At 34.3% G+C, this 25040-nt stretch overlaps 1 protein-coding gene across 2 annotated transcripts in view; it reads right to left on the reverse strand.

The window, feature by feature from the left end:
* Window positions 1-25040, reverse strand: part of LOC149806855 (guanine nucleotide exchange factor subunit RIC1-like) — a 190305-nt gene that overhangs the window by 108765 nt on the left and 56500 nt on the right. For both annotated transcript variants that reach the window (XM_089958692.1, XM_089958684.1), the window contains exons 15-19: window positions 21834-21999; window positions 14318-14425; window positions 12452-12585; window positions 11918-12046; window positions 7226-7322 (exon numbers count right to left, since the gene is read on the reverse strand). In XM_089958692.1, the coding sequence (XP_089814818.1) occupies window positions 7226-7322; window positions 11918-12046; window positions 12452-12585; window positions 14318-14425; window positions 21834-21999 (634 nt within the window). The remainder of the gene's footprint in view (window positions 1-7225; window positions 7323-11917; window positions 12047-12451; window positions 12586-14317; window positions 14426-21833; window positions 22000-25040) is intronic.

The following is a 25040-nucleotide window of genomic DNA, read 5'->3' on the forward strand; positions in this document are numbered from 1 at the left end:
ATGGGGACATGATGAAAGGCATCCTGGAACTCTACATAAACCACCCTGTCTATGGGTTGATGGCATTTCTGACAGGTGGATGTCTCCATCCTGAAACACTCTTACAGAAGAAACTGGGGCCCCTAGTGGCCGATTGATCTAAAGCGTTCTCCGTTACAGATCACTGCCATCTCACCTCTGTCTGCGTTGGTTCGAGTCTAGGATTCGGCCAATGTGGGTATGTGAGAAAGCTTGCCAGTAGCTTATCGTGGGTCAGTGATTCTTCCCGGAGTTTTCCCGGGTTCTTCCTCCACCATTAATACTGGCCGCCATGCATAGCCTATCATGTGCTGAAAAATGGCGTTAAACCCCACAACAACAACAACAACAACAGAAGAAACTTGTTCAATAGGGAATGATTGATAATTAGTCAGATCTTTTCATCTTTTCTGAAACCTGGAAGATCTGGAATAAAATCCCTGACTTTGGATATTCATCACCCTCTTTACTCCACTCTTCCTTAGAAGGCTGTATATAAATTTTCCCATACAAAATACCAGTTGCGACCTATGGAATTGAAGGGGGATCCTTACAAGAGGTGCAAGCAAAGCTGGAAAATTATCATCCTTAACTGTGGAAATGACCTATGCATTGTCCATGAAGTCTGACCAAGCCTTTGAGAAAAAAATGTTCCATCTGGTACTACTGGAATATGATGAGAAGAACCCTGGCAGAAGAGGGTGTGACTCCTTCCTTTTTGATGGTGGAGTACATGGACTTGCTGCCCTGGCCCCTCCATTCACTTAATCATGAGAAAGATGGGTGCAAAGAGATCTAAAGTGTCAGATCCCATTCTTAAAATATTCTGAAGGGGAGTCATGGCTCTTCTAGGTTGTAGGTATTTTTTCAATAATTTAGGAGAACCCAGTACTCTGCCCATTGACCTGTGTTGTTGATCAATGAAATCTTGCAAGGCCAATGTAGGATTAGCCCTGTGAATAACATCTCCACATTGAGAGGGATGGACTGCAAAAGGCTTTTGCTGTGTTCCAGCAAAATCTTTGTCTCAAAGATGGCATTCCTATGGAGGTAAAGAATCTCTGCAATGAGCACCAAGAACCATCCCTTCTGCTACCTGGCCACCCTTTGGTCAAATACAACTTCTGAGTTGGCTCTATCACCATTGCTCAGTGAGGTCCAATACAGTCTGTCACCCAGAAAGACTCTCCAATATAGGCTGTACCACAGACAGACTTCCCAAACTATCACAGATCTGGAGCAAGGAGGTGGTTCTGCTTTGTCAAAGGTCCACATTTCCTCCTACCCACCATTTAATGAAGATCCTAAAATAGTAGGACCTAACATGATGGGTTCTTCTGGGAACTTGTCTGTGTCAACCAAAACCAATAGTTAATAATCCTATCTTCACTCTTGGGTTGTGTGTAACATCTCCCTCCTTGGAGGTGACTTTATGATTTAGGGGTGTCATCTCCATTTCACTCAAAGATGGTATGGGGTGGGGCAGGGTGACAGAACTAACATTTTGTTCCTCTCTTTCTCTCTCTGGAGAAAAGGATTGATAATTACCTCTTGAAGCAGGAGTGCAGGAGGTGGTGGGTTGTAGCTCCCTGCACTTCTCATGAAAATGAGCCATGGGGAGGCAGGGATGATATATGTATGGTGTGCCCAGTCTGCAGATCCATGGGGACATCATGACATCTGTAGCCATCAGTTTCCTAAACCAATCACAGTATACATCACATTCATACACCAATCACAGTAGTCATCATGTTCCTCTACCAATCACAGTAGTCATCATGTTCCAATACCAATCACAGTAGTCATCATGTTTCTATACCAATCACAATAGTCATCATGTTTCTATACCAATCACAACAGTCATCATGTTCCTATACTAATCACAGTAGTCATCATGTTTCTATACCAATCACAATAGTCATCATGTTTCTATACCATTCACAGTAGTCATCATGTTCCTATACAAATCACAGTAGTCATCATGTTCCTATACAAATCACAATAGTCATCATGTTCCTATACCAATCACAGCAGTCATCATGTTCCTATACAAATCACAGTAGTCATCATCTTTCTGTACCAAGCACAGTAGTCATCAAATTCCTATACCAATCACAGTAGTCATCATGTTTCTAATTGTTCCTAAACCAAACATAGTAGACAAGTTCCTAAACCAATCACAGTAGTCATCATATTCCTAAACCAATCACAGTATTCAAAGTTTCATAAGCCAATCACAGTAATCATAAAGTTCCTAAGCCAAGTACAGTATTCATTTTGTTCCTAAACCAATCACAGTAGTCAAGTTCCTAAACCAATCACAGTAGTCATCATGTTCCTAAACCAATCACAGTAATCATGTTCCTATACCAATCACAGTAGTCATGTTTCTATACCAATCACAGTAGTCATCATGTTCCTAAGCCAATCATGGTATACATAAAGTTCCTAAATCAATCACAGTAGTCATCATGTTCCTAAGCCAATCACAGTAGTCATCATGTTCCTAAGCCAATCACAGTAGTCATCATGTTCCTAAGCCAATCACAGTAGACATAAAGTTCCAATCAAGTTAACAAGTTGGCTATAGCTGCTAAATGCTCTGAATTCATTATGAGTTGTGGGGTACCTACAATTTTTGTAGTTGTTGAAGGTAAACAGACCACAGGATAAGAGCTGATTTTGTCCACCACCCCATCTTTGATTACAGCCGAATTGCTAAGGGTGGTAAGGATGGCTCTGTTTCCATTAAGTATGCATACATTTTTGGTCTCTGACCATCCCTTGCTAATGAACCCAACCTTGAATCAGGTAATTTTGTTTCTCCCACTCTAGCAAAGTTATGTGATAATGCAGAAGAAATGATGTTGTTTGGTTTTTAATGTCATTTTTTAAAACATTGATGGATATATCAAGCCAGAGAAATGGAAACTAAGTGTGTTAGGTAGTGAACCTGCAACCCACTGAGCATCAATCTGACTCTAGCTACCTTGGCTACACAGAATGTATAAAGATCAATCTATATTAACAAATAATAGCTACATATATACTTAAATGGCTACTTATTTTATTATCATCGTATCAACAACATCATGTTTACAGCAAAAACAATTTAAGAAAATTCTATGTCTGACATTTCAATTCCATTTAACAGCAAAACAGTAACCTTTTCTCATGATTCTGCCCCACAAAAATCGTTTTGTTTGGTGACCTTGACTTCTCATTATAAAAGAGCCCTACAGTTGTACAAAAAAATATTTTAAACTTGCTTCTGTGATGACAATACAAAGTTCGCACCATTTTCATTTAGGACCAAGTAGACATTTTAAGAAGTCTTTTAGTGAACACATTATGTCAATATGACTTTCCGTTAAGAAGTAGTGACATGATATTCAAGATGTCTGCCAAGGCAGCTCTATTGGTTGTTGTTGTTGTTATGGGGTTTAACACCATTTTTCTGCACACGACAGGCTATGCATGGCGGCCAGTATTAATGGTGGAGGAAGAACCTGGGAAGAACCACCGACCCACGAGAAGCTACTGGCAAGCTTTCTCACATACCCACATTGGCCGAATCAGTTATATTGGATGTAAGATCAATACCCTTTTCATTTCGGACAAACCTGACACCATATGAATTCTTTGTGTGAAAACCCTATGTTTTTAGAGAGTTCTGCTGTGGTGGGTTATTGGATGTCTGGGCAGTACCATTTTCATTTAGGACCAACTAGAGCTTGGGATGAATGTATGTGTATAGTTTCATGGCAAAATCCTGGAAGTAGTTTACAAGCAGCAGAATATGAAAAAAAATTCATGGGATCTGTTTGGATATTGCTTTGATTACATCAGGTTTTTTTTGTCAGTATCAAGAAGCAACTTTTTTGAAAGAACATATAGGTTGCTATTTTAAACCAAACACTAAAAGGTAAATACGCAGCAATGTTATCATAATTCTTCTGTGCCTTTTTGATCCACCTAATTCCATCAGTAACAGCCACTTTTTCCACAATGCATGTTTCTTCTAGAATGTTCTTCGTCACACTCATGCTTATATGGGGTCATCTGCTTCTATGATAACAGCTGTAGTTGTCTGAGTATGTATAAAGATTTAAATAGCACTATTTATAAAACACCAAAGTGGTAGTGTCACTTTGCCAAATTTGACATTCTGACTAAGTTTAAATGTACTTTTTTGTTTCTGAAAGCTGTTCTTTACTAGGGATAAGATTCCTGATTTAGAGTGTTATGTATATTTGATTTAATTATATTTGATTTAACATATATTTCTTTCAATTTAATTGTCAGTTTTTAATTTTTTATTTTTCATTATATGATATTGTAATGTAAATTTATTTAATAGAGATGATACGTTTTTCAGAAAATAGTTTGACCTTGACTGTTAGTTTACAAACACCAGGTGTTGATCTAAATCCTGACCTTGTTTCAGAATTTGTAGCAACCATTGTAAACAAGTTCTATTTTATTTTAAAATGATTGGTTGTTTTCGAGGTCATGATCGGAATTCATGCTTAAGATGTAAACAATAATTTTTATTTTTTATTCCTTAGAGTAAAATGATTGGTTTTTGTCAGGGTCACACTGGGTAAACGTGATCTGTAACAGGTACTTGCCTTCTATACCCTTCGAGAAGATGATCATGTGACCCCTTGTTTACGTTAATAATACTATATAACCCATGTTTTGGAGAATTAATTTCAATTGATGCTGGGATGTTAAACTGTTTGTTGTTTGTTGTGTTGCTTGGAGTTATTTCTAATTACTTGGTTTGGAGTTATTTCTAATTACTTGGTTTGGAGTTATTTCAAATTACTTGGATTCAAAAGGATTAAGTCTGTTATTTTTCTGGAAAATACGTGTGCTCATATATTATTGTGGAACAAGAACAGTTTTTAAAAAAAAATTATTCAGCTATCAGAAACCGGAGTGATAATTCTTGTTTCTACAAGGAACTGAAGACTTCAACACAACAGATTGCAGCATACATCATCGTCTTCCATCTTGGATTCTTCGTCGGAATTCGAACGTGAAATCAGTAGAACATATTGTTATTAGGACTACTAAAATTTTATTCTTGGATTATTTTTGGATTTGAGTCTATAAAACCATAAGTTCATATTTTTTAATTCTTAGAGAATTTTTCCAGGGAAATAAATTACTGTATTTCTTCAAAGCTTGTTGTTTTCACTCTTTCTTGTGTTACTGTTTATTCGAGCCTAAACAAGTGACATAAGAAGAGTACTGCTTCTTTATGCAAAATTGAGTTTTAAGACATACTTAATTTTGACATGTCCAGTGATCAAGAATGCCAAATATTATATCATTTGTACCTCAGTTTCCTTTGACTAAGAATGCCAAATATTATATCATCTGTACCTCAGTTTTCTTTGACTAAGAATGCCAAATATTATATCATTTGTACCTCAGTTTCCTTTGACTATGAATGCCAAATATTATATCATCTGTACCTCAGTTTCCTTTGACCATGAATGCCAAATATTAGATCATTTATACCTCAGTTTCCTTTGACTAAGAATGCAAATATTATATCATCTGTACCTCAGTTTCCTTTGACTAAGAATGTCAAGTATTATATCATCTGTACCTCAGTTTCCTTTGACTAAAGAATGCCAATATTAAATCATTTATACCTCAGTTTCCTTTGACTAAGAATGCCAAATATTATATCATTTGTACCTCAGTTTCCTTTGACTAAGAATGTCAAATATTATATCATTTGTACCTCAGTTTCCTAAACACTGCTGCGCATACTGTCATGTAATTTCATGTATGTATTCACATTTATTATCTATGTTATCAAACATTAAACATAAACTATGGTTGCAATGACCTCCATGTCTTACTAACCTGGTCACGCCAAGGTTTGAATTATGTATTGTACAGGCATGGCTTATATGTCCTGCTAAACTGGCCATGCCATGTTTTTGGATAATGTACTGTACAGGCATGACCTATGAGTCCTGCTAAACTGGCCACGATAAGCTTTGCATTATGTACTATGCAGGCATGACTTATATGTCCTGCTAAACTGGCCACGCCAAGCATTGCATTATGTCCTGTACAGGCGTGATCTATGTGTCTTGCTAAACTGTCCATGCCAAGTTTTGGATTATGTACTATACAGGCAAAGCAGGCGAGATTTATCAGTTAGCAAAATCTCAAGCTGATTCCTTCTTAGCACAGCTGTTCAAATTTGCATCAAGTTATAATCAAGAAAAAAGGAGAACAATTTTTCACATGTCTAATTTCATAACTGGAAAACAGTAAAAAATGTTTCATGCAATATTTCACTCATATCCCCTTTGCATCAATTTTGTTGCTTTAAAGTCAGAACAAAATTCTGTTGTAGATTATACAAATACAATTTTCTCCTGACACTGGTCAAGACCATGTTTATTGATATTTTATATCAATAAAAATATATTTGCATATCAAAATAACATTGCTACTTTTTACTTCCTCAAACCTTCACTTCTTCCTTTCATCTGGGAGAGGTTACTTCTCTCCATTTTTCTGATCTAGTCTGAACCCTACTATAAGTAGTACATTAATGTGTACATAAACGAAAAGCCCACAAAAAAGTTCAGCCGATTATTGCCAAAACTGATCCCTGCTAATGTATCCATTTAAGAACCATTCAAATTTAGCACTGCATATGTAAAGTTTAATACATTATCAACCGTTGTGCATAAATTTAACTTACTACTGTATCCTACAAAGTATACTGCAAAAATCTTTATACATTTTCCAAAAGTGGAGAATGAATTCATAATAAATAGAATATTCAATTACACAGGTAGTGTTCTTGCCTAGTGGGTATTAAATAGAATATTCAATATAGGTAGTGTTCTTACCTAGTGGGTATTAAATAGAATATTTAATATAGGTAGTGTTCTTACCTAGTGGGTTTTAAATAGAATATTCAATATAGGTAGTGTTCTTACCTAGTGGGTATTAAATAGAATATTTAATATAGGTAGTGTTCTTACCTAGTGGGTTTTAAATAGAATATTCAATATAGGTAGTGTTTTACCTAGTGGGTATTAAATAGAATATTCAATATAGGTAGTGTTCTTACCTAGTGGGTATTAAATAGAATATTCAATATAGGTAGTGTTCTTACCTAGTGGGTATTACATAGAATATTCAATATAGGTAGTGTTCTTACCTAGTGGGTATATATCTACTCTAAATGGAAGCATTATTCGTTTGGATATGAAGTTGGGGGCATCACTTTCGCTTCTTGGAAAAAGTGGCAGCCACACCTGGAAAATAAAAAAAAATCTGTGAAGTTCAAAATTCACTTCAACTGCATAATTGTTTACAATGTATACAATATGCTGTATGGGTTGGGGTGGGGTGGTGATGATGTGAATTAGAAAGAATCATGCCTGATACAATAATGCCATGGTACAATTATCTGAAAGTATCTTATTATTAAACACCAAATTATGGAGCTGATAGTGCCCTTTGGCAACACATTGCTTTCCATGTGCCCTTTGGCAACAAACTGCTTTCCACTTTTGTGGTCTTAAGTTTGGACCAAAGTGAAAACACATGCCTTGGAAGTTTAAGATCAACTTATGGCATCACTAGGCCCCATGCTCTCAAAATATTCTGAGCCTGAAATTCATGTCCAAAATGCCAAATTCAAACATGATAGCAAGAGTAAATGTACAGCATTAACTGGTGTGTCAATGAGTAGAAACACAAACTACTTCCCTCGTATTAACAATCAATGTCACACTTAACTGATAAGTGGTCATACTTCAGTGTGCGCTGGGACAAACTGATATCATACACTTACAAACAAAATTTTTAAGTGGCTTTTCATTGTTTGACTTAGTGGAGTGCAGGCCAAATTTTCATCACTGAAAACACCAAGGAATTTTGAAACTTGGAATAAGTAGCAATAAAATGACTGTCATGGTAAATCATTCATACATCATGAAATGTAAGAAAATGTACAGTATACACCTTCTATGAGTATAGGTTAATAGGTTACATGCTAATGATGGCATCATCAATGAAAGAAATTAAGCTTGAACTTAGCACAGCATCACATCCCAATGGTACAACTTAAACAACTTTGTTCATTTAAAAATGGCAAGGTTAGTATTTTTTTCTTCTTCATCATTTTCCTGCTTCTTCTACATACCTGTATTAATGCCAAGGCTCAAATATACAGAAAAGAAAACAACAGTACATGTCATATACAATAGTCCCTATCTACTAAATCAACCGATAGGCTAGCTACTAAATCAACCATCAAAACTGAGGGAAAGATCAAAATGTTGATGAAAATCTTAAATATAAAGTAAGTGTTTATATTTGTTTTTTTTTTTAAATTATCCTAAGTTTTGCTGGCAAGGTGATGAAAAACTTAATGGATAAGTATACCAAGTCTCAAACAGCTAATTCCACAACTTACTGAACCATAACCTTCAGGATGAAAACTGGACCACTGATATGGTTCACAACACACTTTCTAATGATGAGGTAAAAAAAAGACCTAGTTTTAATCCTTAATTTCAAATTGCTTGAAAGCTACAGAACAGAAAGGGAAGTGTGAGGGAAAACTAAAATACTGAACTTAACTTGAAACAAATGACCACTGATGTAACTTAACATTAAACAAATGACCACTGATGTAACTTAACTGTAAACAAATGACCACTGATGTAACTTAACATTAAACAAATGACCACAGATGTAACTTACCTTTAAACAAATGACCACTGATGTAACTTAACTTCAAATAAATGACCACTGATGTAACTTAACTGTAAACAAATGACCACTGATGTAACTTAACATTAAACAAATGACCACAGATGTAACTTAACTTTGAACAAATGACCACTGATGTAACTTAACTATAAACAAATGACCATTGATGTTACTTAACTTTAAACAACTGACAACTGAATCAGATGTAACTTAACTTTAAACAAATGACCACTGATGTAACTTAACTTTAAACAAATGACCACTTATGTGGAACATGACACATATTCTAATAGTAATGCATAAGTGTAACAAAATTTCATTCCTTAAACTTAAATGACTTTGAAGTTATAAAGCAGACATGAAAATAAGACAGAAAACTTCAAATATTGAGCCATGGCCTTGAAGATAGGACCCCCAAGGAGATATGTGATACACTTTTAATCATGATGTACGAGTGTCACACAGCTTTAAAGTTATTAAGCATAAATAAAATTAATATGTGATGGATGTACAGATGGATGAAAACAAGGATACTATATCCCCCACTGTTCGTGAAATGGTGGGGGACAAAACCTGTTTTAACGTCCCTAAAATCTAATCATATCATCTAAAAATGGATATAAATATGCTAGATGAAGACAAATTTGTCTATGCCGAGTAGACATGTGTAATTTGAAAATAAGCTTCCTGAGACAGGGACCAAAATTATGCTGTACCACTGCAAGCAGAGGAGGAATCAAAAGAGTTTGACATGTAAACCATGTATGCCCCCCCCCCAACTAAATAATGCAAAAGCAACTAGATCTGTGTTTCCCTTAAGCGTGTTTACAGAAAAACAGTGGAAATCCAATCAATTAGAAAGCTTAGAAAAATTTGAAATATTTTACATAAATACAAACATGCATAACAAAGGGTAGGTACTATGTGGTCTATCGCTGACCAAAAAAATTCACAAATTTTCAAAAATGATGTTGATTTAATACCATGGCAAAAAAAAAATGTATCAACATTTTAAAAACTTAAAAATTCAATTGTTCACGACGTCACACTTGGATATAAAATAGGCATTTTGCACAAAACTTGGAGTTATTTTTAAACATAATATGTGGCAACCAAACTTGTATTTTTACAAAATGTAAAGGTAAGCGAGAATAACCTTTTACTAGAATATTGTTTTGGTTCTTGCATGTGGATGATGTGAAAAACGATACAATTTAAGTGTGTCTGCATTCGTTAGTGCCTTGCATTCCCACAATGGTCAAGTACTAACTACATCCAAATTGACATTTCTGCTACAGTGAACGCATAAAATAATTTTAACATGAACCAAAATGACTATATGTCCACTGTGACATGCATACATATGGTGTGAAACACTGAAATAACCACTTCAGTTTATTCGTATGGTCATCAAAACTCACCAATTTCGCCATATTTCTGCATCTTCAAATAAACAACCAGTGCAACTCAGTTAAGTCATAATAATTAGAATCATAACGTCCTGAATACTCCTTTTCAGTGGGCTAAAATCATTACTTTTTAAAAAATCTATGAATAATTACCAATTAAAATCTCAAAACTACAATAAAGGCTATTGACTACTTGAATTCAAATTGGCTTTCAAGGTTCTGGTCCCATAGCAGCTGATTTTAGTACTTGCCTGGCTTATGCTACTGCAGTTGACAATGCAACAAAGGACTCGTATTTTGTTTTGAAAACATAAACTCAGTATAATCCATCTCATGATTTTGAAATCTTGCCAAACTTGTTCACCAATTATAATCAAAACTGTATTATGGAATAGTTCATGTTTTTCATCACAAACAGCTAAGATATCTCTCTACACTAGAAATCTCTGGTCACAAAAGTTACGTATCCTTCCTCTCATTGTCATAAAATACTCTAAGATTTTATTTAACTGAATTGTGGTCTTCTATAAACTTTAAGTCTGAGGCATACTGTGTTTTGGGATTCTGTCACTGATATTCCAATCTGATGAGATGTGGTCAAGTGGTTTCCAATAAATATATATATATATATATATATATATATATATATATATATATATATATATATATATATATATATATATATATAAAATAAGCTCAATATAATTATACCCACAAGCTAAAAAGTATTTATTTTTATGTAATTATTGACTTTTCTTCAAGGTGAATATAATTTTATTAACCAGCAAACTTAATACTGACTGTAGAGGTCAGAATTACATGTTTATTGGTTCATAAAACTTCACATTTGCTGAAACAAATGCCTATTGATATTTTATTACGTCATTTAGCTTAAGTTTAGTTTAATCTTGCAAAGTAATTATGTAAATTTAGCTGCATCATGCCAAAAATATGACATCATGTATCAGTCAATAACATCAAGACCATGTGGGCAATAGATTGTGTATCACATGACATTAGGTCATTCATTCAAAACAAAGCTCTCACAATAATCATGCAATAAATTCAAATTTCCTTTTTAACAGCTGTTTTTATATTATGAGACAGCTAGATGTTTATTGTAAAAACTCATTTTCACTAGAAAATTATTTTCATTTTCACCTCAAATGGGAGCAAGAAACTTGTTTTGTTTTTGTTACTTCTGACTACATCCAACTATGTATCCGAGATTTTTTCATTTTGCATGATCCTTATATGCATAAAAAACTTTGTTTTTGATGGGTTGTTTTGCCCATATAGCATACATGAGCAAATGGGTGAAAATTGGGCCTTGGTTTCTTTGGGGTTCTTTTGCATAGTGGGCCTATGACTTTTATGTCCTGCTCCATTTATACTCCACACCTTACTTTTTGCAAAACTTCATCTATCCATGTGATGTCTGGACCTGTCTGCTTTAGGTCTATTGGCAGGAAGTCTAAAATACAGACAAAACCTCTGGTTCTGGAACCAGTAACATTTTGCCTTAAAAAAATCTGGTTTCAAAAATGTTTTGTTTTTGTTGTTGTATTTTTAATGTGAGTAGAAAATCTATGTTACATGGTTTCAAGGGGGATAAGTTTTGTGTCATGGACATGGCTAATAAAGTCACTTGCATAATCTGACTTTCCATGTGTAAGTATTCAGCATCCGGTCCATACAATGAATAAAATATCCTGTCTTACCTTCATGCCATGTGAGCCACACCCTAACCAGAGGGCCTCAGTCAGTTGTAGTTTTCCTACACTAGTCCTGGACACTGTCCATAAATTCTCCACATTAGTGGCCACAACTGATGGTGGGCAAAATGGCAACTGGAAATAAAAATAAAACTTTCAAAGAAAATGGAGCTGTTTTATGTAAGTTCTTTTTTTCAAGATAACATTTTGATTTTATTTGAGATTCCTTTCCAGTACATGGACACATTAGTATGAAAATTATTTAAAAAATTGGAAGTCACAAAAATTATATACGCTGTAACGTTAATTAGGATCTATCTGATAACTGGAAAAATATTACAATTATTGTTGCCATGTCAGGTGAGACCATATATATTTCAGTGTTATGTATGGCTAATGACAGAAGTTCATCTAGGTGGGACTGACTTTCTAAATTATGACACTCCTGAATGTACAAATGTATAGGACTTTGATAAGTGGAAAATGTTTATATGAAACACAAATCTCTGATACAAGTGACATAAAATCCACTCATCTTACCAGTCTGAACTTTTGTTCTCCTTTTTCTTTGATCTTTGGACCTGACCTGTCTCTTTGGAACATCAGCAGTTTACCTGCTACATTCAGCAGCAAACTCTCTGCCTCTTTGGTGGTCTGTTGAGACTTTGTGGATACTGAAAATCAATGAAAATGAATTAAGCATTGATGAGGCACAAAAGGCAGTACTTGCAAGTGGAGGAGACTGGAAATTCAAGTCAGAGATTTTTTGTTGTTGTTGTTGTTCTAGGGTTTAATGCCATTTTTCAGCACAAGATAGGCTATACATGGCGGCCAGTATAACTGGTGGAGGAAGAACCCTGGAAAACCCAGGGAAGAACCACCGACCCACGAGAAGCTATTGGCAGGCTTTCCCACATACCCACACTAGCCGAGCCTTGGACTCGAACCCAGTCAGAGATTTTAAATCTTTTTCTGTTGTGCCACTCAGCAAAACCCTTTACAGTCTCAGGTCAAAGCAAATTTCTCCATGGATTGAATTTTTCTTGCTGTAAGACACCAATCTGTGCTACCAATCACTAATTTCAAAAGCAATCAAAAATATTTTTCTGTGGAAATAATATAACCACTTCACAAGTTTAAGCAGTTGTGAAAATTTCACTTTTTATAATTAAAAAAACCCAACAAAATGACTGAAACGTTAGAAAATACATAAATTCATCAGGTGATATTATAACTATGTTCCTGTACATGCACGTGCTGATGGCATTCTATCAATGTCAGGATTTTTCTTTTAAATTCTATCAAGTCCACCTAACACCAACAAGACTAATTACTACATGTATTAAGACCTTGAAATTAAATTTATCATGGACAAATGAATTTTCACTGGTGTACATATCCATTTAAATTATCATACTCCCTGCCAATGCATATTACTGTAATCCAAGGTCCCAAAATTCTTTTGAAAGTGATTTCCCCATATGCTAATTAATTCTAAAGTTGAACTTGCCCATTCAAATTAAGACTTTCCCTGCCAATGCATATTAATGACAGCATTAGAGTTCATCTCAGCTGACAGGTCAACTATTTCTGGATATTTGCTTGCCCATGTGAACATAACTTGATATCAGAATTCTGAATCAATAAAAAGAAACTGACAAAAAGATGACATCATTCCAACAATCATTCTATTAACTACCATACAAAAAAATTTGCACAAGAAGTTCATTCTTTTCTGGAATCTTTGTGCATTTTGGCATTATCATGCATTGCTTTGTATCTATTTTACCCTTTGATTGTGAGAATTATTTGACATGTTTAGTTGATTGCAGTTACCACCATCACTGGCATATCAGACCATATGATGTGTGTGTGTGTGTGTGTGTGTGTGTTAGATTTGGATTTTAATGTGGCATTAACAACTTTTCAGTCATACTGCTACAATATCTGCAGTGTTTACAGTGATGCCTAGTACTTGGGTATCAGGCCACAAACATGTAGCATGATGTCCCACCCAGACACATTATTCTGACAACTGGCTGACCAGTCCTAACACTAACCTCATAATGCTGAGCACCTAGTGAGGCAGCTGTTAGTACCATTTTTATAAGTCTTTGGTATGACTCAGGTGGGGTCTGAACCCGCGAACTCCCACATCCGGGGCAGATGCTCAAACCACTAGGCCACCCGGAGCAGTATATCATAAATGAAGAGTTTTCTATATAACAATACAGGGGCTGCACAAAACATGTCTCACCTGTGAACCATTATTATAAGGCATGGCATACAGAACAAGAACTGCACAAAATGTGCCTCACCTGTGAACCATATTAAAATGTATATAAACTAATTTTCAAAAAACATCAAAATTTTGACGTGAACGACAAAAAATATTCATCTGCTTACCTGACTCTGTCCTTAGCGATGTCAGAGCTACTCCTGTCACACAGACAGGATGTGGGATGTAATTGTTTAGGGCAACCTCTTGAATCTTTGTTACTTCTAATGTAGAATCTACAAGAGAAGTAATCCATGACAACAGCAAGCCACTAAGTGATCAAATCACAAGTGCTATTAGACAAAGACTAAGTAAGTAAGGTCACTTTTGTCCAGAATGGTACTAGAGTAAACTGGTATAATTTTCAAAATATTAGCTAATTTGGATCCAAAATTGATGTATGAATCAAGCAATCAAATGTGTATCTTACTGTACTAGTATATGGCCCTAATTAATGCATTAGGATTAATTTGCACTGTTCAAAACAATGTCTTTATAGATGAAATTACAAGAGGATTAGTCCTTGGCCAGGGTTTGAACCAATGACCTTTCCGCATCCAAGGCGGTGGCTCTAACCACAAGGCCAACATAGTGGTTGAAGATAACGATGATAAAGTAATCTTATTAACAAGGGAACTACTACCTGCTTGGATGTCAAGGGCACTACTACCTGCTTGGATGTCAAGGGCACTACTACCTGCTTGGATGTCAAGGGCACTATTACCTATTTGGATGTCAAGCACACTACTATCTGTTTGGATGTCAAGGGCACTACTGCGTCTGGATGTCAAGAGACTGACTTATAACTATATACAAACCCATCCTTTGAATAATGATGATCTTTTGGAAAATTAATTAAAAATTTCCATTCATGGGACTGTGCATTTTTGTGGTCATAACTTTATGCAAAAATTACATTACACAAAATAGGAAAATGAGCTGGCAATATTGCAAGGCAGAACTGACCTTACTTAACACACATGAAGATCATCCATCATAGTATCGTGGAGAATCTGGTGATATTATAACAGAGGAATAGTAAGCAAATTTTGTTACAACTGAGGAAAGGTGAGCAAACTGTTATGATAAGAGACAGAATGGTGATTGCATGGTGAATAACCTGGAAATATTATAATAGAAGAATGGTGAGCAAATTTGGTTATAACAAAAGAAAGGTGATAGTATGATGGGAAATCTGCTGATATTATAACAGGAATGGTGAACAGTTTGAATAGATAAACCTACTTCTGTCAATCACACATTCCACCACTATCCACATAACGAAGTTGAGTCTATAGTTAAAAAAGTGCATAAAACTCTTGAAAACAGAGTGATAAAAATGAATGTCGAATCTAGATTTAGATGGTTTGATTGTAGATAATCTCTCAAACTCTTCCATAATATAATTAATGCAAATATATATTTAAATTGAACATAATTATATATTTAATGATTCAAACAAAGAATAACTGTAAATGGCTAATGATACGTTCTACAACTACCTGTAACAAAGCCTATGGACTTTACCTACAAAGCATCACGTAAGTCGAGGATCAAAACCGCATTATTATAAAAAATGGAGCAAAATAGATTTATGAAACATCCTATCATCAAAATTATGAAGCATCTTGTGATGGTATCATCAGGAACTGTCAAATAAAAAAACTAGTCATGTTTTGTCACTAATACTGGTTATCTCAAATTTACTATTGGGGGGCAGAAACATTATTTCTGTCATAAATTCATTTATGAATGTTTTCACGGATTAATAAAAAGAGCCTTCATTATTTTGAGTACCATTTACCCCAACAAATTATAAAATCTGATTTTCACAATTTTGAGTACATTCACCATATCAAATTAGATAATCAGTGGAGAATAAGTTTTTTATTTTTATTCAGATTATAATATTTATTTTGTAATTTTACGTTTTCAGTAGAATTTTCTCAATTTTGAGTACCATTTATCCCATCAAATTATAAAAATCTTATTTTCACTTTTCTGAGTACCATTTACCCCATCAAATTAGAAAATCTGGTTGATTTTCACAATTTCGAGTACCATTTACCTCATCAAAATTATAAGATCTGGCTGATTTTCACAATCTGGAGTATCATTTACCTGAAATCTGACTAATGGTCAGTAAAAAATAAATTCTGTTATAACATATTTATTTGTTATTTGTGAAACTATTATTATGTATAAAAAATTCTCCTGTTTTCGATGAGATTTTTTTATATTTTGAATACCATTTGCCATTAATGAAATTGTTTAATAGTCTGAAAAATTATGGGTAATATAACTATCAATTTGATGAAATTGTTTGATAATCTGAAAAATTATGGGTATTTACCCCATCAAATTATAAAATGTGACTGTCTTTTTTACAATTTTGAGTACCATATAAATCATCAAATTAAAAAATCAAATTGATTTTCACAATTTTGAGAATATCATTTACCTGAAATCTGACTGATGATCCTTAAAAAAATTAATTGTTATAATATGTTTATGAAATTGTAATTTTTTATTTTCTCTCTTTTCAGTAGGATTTTAACAATTTAGAATACCATTTATCTAAAATCTGAATGAGAATCAGTATTTAAAAAAAATTCTGTCATAATATAATTTCAGTTCCCCTGATTAGGATTCAGGACTGAAAATCAATCACGAACATGAAGATCTATTATCTTACATACAGATTTATATTCAAAGCTTCATGCTGCAAATCAAGCAAGTGTCCAATCTGATCAGTAAGTTTGAAATGTATCCTTGATATCAGCTGATTATGACACAACAAATATACCAGATTAATGGGTTCCTATAAAATCAAATATCCTGGAAGTACCTGAGGTGTAAATGTATATGAAATATATCCTTTTATACCATTCATGAACATATGGAAGACGGTTCCAAAATCAATACCATATAATGCTGTTGATGGTACAGGAAGTCTTTTACCAACATATACAACATAAGTAAATATTCTTCACCTGGTGGATTTTCTCTTAATTGATGCCATAAAATATGCTTTTGATATTCTGAAAGTTTTAGAAATATTTTTTTTTATCTGTTGACATGTTTAGGCTCTAACGGTCCTTGATAAGCAGGTGGTATTTCAGGCCATCCTAATAATGTTCGGATTAACGACCAATATATATCTACAGCATAATCTGGTGAGTTCATTTCTATTGTGGCTGATAATGTTGGTTTGTGAACTGTAATAGCGATTTTGGATTCTTTTCCCATGATGGATTTAATTCTGCGCTGGAATTCATCATTGAGTTGTTCAATTTGAAAACCAATAACTTGCCAATCAGGACTTCAATCAGGTTTATTTTTATGTGCAAATACCAGTGAAGTATTTGCTTGTAACCCACAAATGAATTTGATCCAATATTTGGCCAACTACTCATAATTGTACTAGTGATATTTCCTTTCTGAAATTGCAGTTAGAAAATTAACGCTAAATTCAGGATTGGTTGAGCTTGTTGACATCATCGTGGTTTTTGACAGAGTTGTATTAGCAATGATCTGTTGCAGTAATTCTTGCAATGACGACATTATTGTTAAACCCCTGATTTTCTACATTGGACGTAGATTCTGATAGTCATTGCCTCATAAATCTTAATCATTTCTGTAAATTCAGTATCTGATATTATTTCATCGCTAAGGCCTGATGATATCAATGAAGATAATTTGGAGAATGCTAGCATCGCTGTGTGCAACTTTAGTGCATACTCATGCAATTTTGTATTTGTACACGTAGATATTTATTTTTGCAATGATATTAAGAATACCAGAAACTGTTGTTGCAGCTGAAACACAATTTGTTATAACTGCTGGTGATGTCATTGTTATTGTTGATAGCAATATGCCGGTTCCAGTGATAACAGCGGACGCCGAATACACAAATATGTCAATGACAACTACATGACTGTGATATTTTTGTTTACTTTTCTGTATACTCACCAACGATACATGTATTTAGTTTGGTTTGCCACTCACATACTTGACTGTATCTGTAATGTTGAACGTCAATTGGGGAATTCATTATATTTTAAGTAGGTGGTAGTTTAGTGACTAATTCAAGACACCAATAACACAACATGGGGTTGCCTTTTTCTTCAGGTTCCACCACGAATGTTCATTTGTCGTTTTGATCCAACATAACTAACACACATTCAGTAAACTCATTAATTGGATAATGCCATGAAATTGTGGTAGATACTGTAATGTCATAGTACCGAGTACTGAGAACCTGTATATACCGGTAACATCAGCATGATGTTTGATGGATTTATTGAGCGGTGACTATAATGTTGATCCAGATGCTATCATATATACTACACTGTTGGTAAAAAATATTATGTCACAGAGCTTAATGTTGATGACTGATGGACTCCCAAAAAATTCATTATTGGTTCTATTTATGTTTCTACAGAAACTTAAAAACGTTTGTACATGATTAGAATATTCAGATCTAGTGTGCTCATTCCATCATTGATTGTCATTAATGAGTTCATCATCGGAATGTTGCTATCATCAACATATTTCTTTGTTGCAGCATCATCTCTTGATTCTGGTTGTCCAAGACCAGAAATTTTATTATTAGTCATATTGAGAGAACCAGTCATTGTATCACCTGCAGTTAATAAATGATCATTGATCTCAGTTCTGATCATGTTGTTGTTGCTGTCTACGTATCTTTTTGTTGCCACATCATCGTATGATTTTGGTTCTCTCACATTATTAATTGCATTCTTACTCACATTGAGATCACCATACATAATATCCCCTATTCTTCTGATATGTCCTGCAATTTCTCCCATGACTGACATAACTGATTCCTCTGATTTTTTAATTTTACCGTTTTTAGTAAACCCCACTAAGTTATCTTTGATTGCATCTGGAACCCGCAGGATAATATCTGTCAACGGGATATTGCTCGTCTTTAATCATCCTTGTTTCAGACATGATAATGGTCTTCCATAAAAAAAAGCTAACAAAATTTTAAGGGGGGTTTGCGGGTCATACCCTGATGGGGTATCGAGGGGCACTGCCCCGGTTTGGGGTTCTACATTTTACACTCATTAAAAAATGCTCCTGGTGCAACTTATGATCATAAAATAAACCAAAATGATCATTTGAAAAACTAATAAACTTACCAAAAATGTCCAAATTGACTTCAATAATTTCACAATATTTATAGTCACATGAATTTGTTCTCCAATACTAGTGATGCTGAAGTTATTTCATGTGCATGTCAGTGTTCACATCGTAATTAAGTCACAATAATTGTCAATTTTTGCAGTAAATATGTAATACTTCTCTCTTTTCATAACAAATCTGTATAACAAACACCCAAGTACATCAACTATATACAAATAAACCCATACATTCACTTGTCTTTTTCTCCAATGGACACATGTTGATATGCCAGTCGAGCTCTTCTTGCGGCTTTGGCAAAGATTTCTTTTGCCTTCCTTTATGTCACCACTGACTTTTTGGCTTAATGTGTAATCAATTCTTTTCCTTCTTAATGAAAGCCTTTTTCCTTTCAAGCTGGTGCTTGTATTGGTGACATGCAGTGTGTATATTCTGACAGAGGGATATATCTGTTCTCTCATGCAAGAAATCTTTCTTCTTATAGTAATTAACTGTACTTTTTCCAGATGCCTTCTGAGCTTCAATTTTTCTTATGCAGCTTCTTTTGAAGGTGCTGTTCCAAACTTTTCCAACTGCAATTATCATAATTCAGATCTTTCTTGCAGAGGTCACAAAATGTCAGTCCTCTAGCATTCAGTTTTCTTATAAACTGACCAACTAAATTTCTGCCAACTTTTTGCACCAGCCATTCCCATTTCCATACGTTTTTGTAAAACTTTTATCTAAACTTTACATGTCATGGTCTCTCTCAACATATTCGGGTTTTACATACTTATCTCTATCATGATATCTAAATGTGGCAATCTTAATTACTTGGTTTGGGTCTTTGATAGTGGCAATACCTTCAGGCGTGAATTTATCTGTAATGTTAATTCTGACTCTTGGCAGAGGTTATGGCTGAACTTCAGGTTGTGGTTGAGGAGGTTGCTTGTGTGTTGGTTGAGCTGCTTGAAGACAGCCAACAGTATCAACAGGTATCAAGAGCTTTTTGAGCTGCCTCAGTTGATGTAACAATTTTTTTGCTGGTTTGACAATTGGTTTAAATAACTATTCTGTACCCTCTCCAAATTCAACCTGAGACCTCTGATGCACTTGTATTTGCTGCTTGACAATCACGAACAGGGATATATTTCTTAATTGCCTCTAGTCACTCTTGAGCTAATCTAGCTGTGCAAGATTCCATTATTGATAAAATAATGATTTAATTACTTACACACTACAGCAGCAGGGAGGGTGTGACCAAAAATGAGTGTCCGACGGGTAAGCAAACACACATACAAATTTGAAAATGCAAACAATAAAGATAAAGTAACAAAATGAGCTAACCCAATTAGAGAAAATCTTGGTCAGTTAGAGGCTTCAGTTTGACATTACTGACCCTGTATTTTCATTTTTTTCATATGAAGCTTTTTTTTCAAAAAAGACTTGCTCTAAAATTGGTCTGTTCACCCTCCCTGCTGCTTGTTTTCAGTGAAAATGTAAAGATATGATTCAGAAAGAGTAGCAGTAACACTATTTTTAAAATTACCACTCTTGTGATGTGTTAGATGTTGAGTGGCACCAGTTTCATCTAGGACCAACTACATCATGGAATTGTGTTATTTCAAGTGTCATTCATTTAAGGAGAAGTAGTAACAAAAATATAATGATCAAAACAACAGGCAATCCAAAATATTCTACTGATCTATGACAAATATACAATTTGCATTTTATCTGCTCACATTTAATTATTACAATAAAGACCAAAGTTCATAACTTTAAGAAAGCAACCAAATAATGCAAATCAAACTTTTCTTTATGGTAGAGGGACCCAATTTGTGGACTAATATCAAAACAAGACAACCATAACAACACATCCTGTTCAAATATCCACTATTTTCTCCCTTTCTGCTCTTTTAACTTTTTCTCAAGATCCATCTTCCTAACACAAACCAAAACAATACTCTAACCCCACACTCACCTCCATCACCAGACAGTGGCCAGGGGACATAACTCCCAAACCCTCATTCAGGATATCTCTCTATTAATTGTGGTCCAATAGTGTTTGAAAATGTCACTGTAACTGACAGTTTTGTACATTATACCAACCAAAATTAAGAACATAAGGATCAGACCACTGTCACTGATGGATACCACATGGGCATTATAACAACAAAGTTTTGTTAATTTCCACCCAGCCATTTATTAAAACGTTGTAGTATTGGAAAGATAGACTGATGGACAGTTGGAGAGGGCATATCATAATACCTCCAAATATTTTTAAAAAAGGCATGTGAATTTTAAAAAAAAACATTGATTAAATATTATGATCCAAACTTCTGTTAGTGCATCAACCTTGTGAAACATGTCTTAATGAGTTTTGTTATGAAAGACTGCTGTATTTCTTTCTTGGTAATTGCAAGTTAGTTCATACTGTAAAATGGTATATTGCAGTCTTAATTAAAGAAAAATCAATAAGGATCATTAATTACTTACTTGGCTGAGTATTCTTCCTCTCCATTGAAAATAACATTACGTGAGAGTCCACACAAAACACAATTAAAATATCTCTGAATGTGTTAAGCAATAGTACTTGTGATGGCATCTTGCTAACATTGACAAATGTGTTGTCCAACTTGGAACTGCGAGGGTAGCACCTTATCTGGAAAGCAGAGGAAAAAACTGGAAGATCATGCATTACCATATATATTTGCTTGTAAGTCAAGTCTAACTGTAAACTGCACAGATCCAGATCTGCCATCGAATATTGTTCTAGCAAATCTGGGTCCAAGCAGCTTGTTAGGAGTAATCAGGGGAACAAACACATACTCTGATCTGCCAGTGCCTTATGTGATGGTAGAGTGGGGTCTTTGATGTTTGCAGTTGGATTCGAGTATATATGGTACCTCTAATTTCACTGTCATGTGAACTACTCACACTTCCAATATTACAATGATGAATTAATTTCATGCAAATGTCTATCAGACATTACCCTTTAGGATTAAATTCATAACAGAAGGTCTGGGTTTCAAGTCAAGCCCACTCAGCTTCATAATCATTTATTCAAAGAATCCTAAGTAGGAAGAAAACCCACCATGGGATTTAGGAAATATAAGCAAATGAATAACTTTAACCATTTAACCAAAACCTTAAGAAACTGTTGATGCCACTGCTGGCAGATAAGCGACTGCAATGTCTTGCTTTCTACTAATGTAGGTTCAAAAATAAAATTATAACTTCCACTGAATTTTCTGGATGTTTTATTTTGGCATAGAACTGACTGATTGTGCATACTGTGAAAATAAAACACAGCTGCAAACATACACCATTGATGTCCCTTACAAACAAGGTTGGATTTGTTTGAAGTAAAAAATAAACAAGCTAGAAAAAAAGCAAAACTTGCTATAATTGCATGAAAATGAAATCAGGTCACCTACATCTGCATATGAACATGCTAACATTTCATTTGTCCAACTGCAGTGGTTTATCATTAATTGTGCTGACAAAGTTATTGCTCAAAAGGGTCAAAATCTAAAAAGTTCAAAATATGTAAAATATTTAAATCAAATAACTGCATTAGTCTCAAAATATGTCATTTATATAAAAACACAAATACCTCAAACAAATTTCTACCTCAAATGGCTTTTGTGCCAAAATGTTACAAATATTTTTGTCACCCAAGTATAATCAATGACTACATGGCTGACAGCTCATTTTACTAGTCTCCAGTAGCCATTGTAAACATTACCAGAAGATAAATTCAAGCTCAAGTGATCTCTTTTCTAAATTAAGATTCTTTGCAATCTTTTATCTTTACAACTCATATAATCATTTTAAAATTTAGATTCTGAACCTGAAATACCATATTGTACCTACCCACCCACCTGCTACTGTGGAAGGCATTGAAAGACTTAATAATATTCTTTTCTCTGATATCAAAATAGAGATACTTTAATGTGTTGATGAAAACCCATAGATTAATGTTATTTCTGCATATTTTTTAAAATCATTGTTCTTAAGAATTTGGAAAAGCCATCAGGACTGTTCATCCCTAGAAGCCATTTTTATACTGTCTGTCATGTGTAGCCTATCGTGTGCTGAAAAATGGCATTAAACCCTACAACAACAATAACAACAACAACATCTTGAAAGTCACATGCTTTGAGGAACCCTGGAGAGACTGACAGCAGTACAAATATAGCTATATAAGCATTAATAATTACCTTGATTGGCCACTGCAGGAGAGGCCTGCATGAAAAGCATGCAGTTAGCAGTCCACTCAATTAACTTCAATATTTGTTCACACCTACACTACACAGTTAACCTGTTAGCAGCACAATATACAATAAATTAATAGGAAAGTTTATCGCTGAATAAAGGTATTTATTATAACAAATGAATTGGTCAGAAAGGGCCTTCTGAGCCAGTTAGGATGTATGTAGTTCTAACATAGATGAATCAATGTGATCATAAAAAACAAACACTAAACTGTGCTGAAAAGCATCAAATGCAGGTCACAGTGACACTTGTTGTCTTTAAGGGTGTAGTAGCAACAGACTTGCACCCAATTAACAAGTTTCATGATTGAAACAAACAGTACCCACCAAATTAACCTTTAACACAGAATTCCAACACAGTCAATGAAACATGGAATACTGGTCATACAAACCTCTTTTTGCAGAAAGTATACAAAACTTAACAAGATGCCTCCCTACACCAAGTTTTAGGATTCTAGAAACAACATGACCTTCCAAAATGCTAAAACTTGATCAAAGCCAGTAAATGATGAAATATAATTAACCTTGAACCTCTTTTGTTGTAAATGTGTCATAGTAACAGAAATGCATATCATTAATTTCATAAGTCTAGCAGCATGAAATACAGATCAAAGATAAAAATTTAACCCAAGTAGTGGAGTGTAAAATATGGGTCACAATGACCTGCAACTCAATTCAGGAGGTAATGTTCATCAAGTTGCATCCCAAAGATTCATGATTCTGAAGAGGATGACACATACATAACCTACGCAGTCATGAGCTAGATGTAAAAACTTAACCTAAGCCAGCAAACTGTCAAAAAATATAGATCACTGTCCTTTTTGGGGTAGAGGGTGTGGTAGTACAAAATGTGTTATGTATATTTGATTTAATTTATATTTGACTTATTTGTTTGTTGGTTAGTTTTAAATATTTTTATATTCCATAACATGCTATATTTTGTAATGTAATTTTATTTACGGAATTTGATATTTTCCAGAATTTCAGTTTAGTTTTTCAAAAACCTAATATTAGAACTTTGTATTTAAAGCTGACCTAGTTCCTGACCTTATTTCATGATTTTAAGTAAACAACTTTTTTTATATTTTGTTTATTCTTTCTTAGTGTTGGATTCATAGAGTGAAATAGAGGCTGTACTGGGGGTATGTGACTTTAGATGTGTAAATAGCTTCTATATTGTTCTCTAAACAAGTAGCAATTATTTCGAAAATCTGGTTTTACCGGAGGGTTGACCCTTATCCAGGTGTCTGTTTTGCACAGTAGCCAAATTTAATAGTGATGTTTTAAGAAATAATTTCAGTTGGGCTTTTAAACACTTAGACGTCAAGGTGTTTTTTTCTGTTGTGACCAGTTGGAGTTTAATTTTAATTTATCTTCAAATTATTTGGATTCTAAGAGATTATTTTTCCATGGAAATACTTGTGCT

Source organism: Sinohyriopsis cumingii, chromosome 1 (assembly GCF_028554795.1).
Source record: "Sinohyriopsis cumingii isolate HCF-2022 chromosome 1, ASM2855479v2, whole genome shotgun sequence".
Classification (NCBI taxonomy): domain Eukaryota; kingdom Metazoa; phylum Mollusca; class Bivalvia; order Unionida; family Unionidae; genus Sinohyriopsis; species Sinohyriopsis cumingii.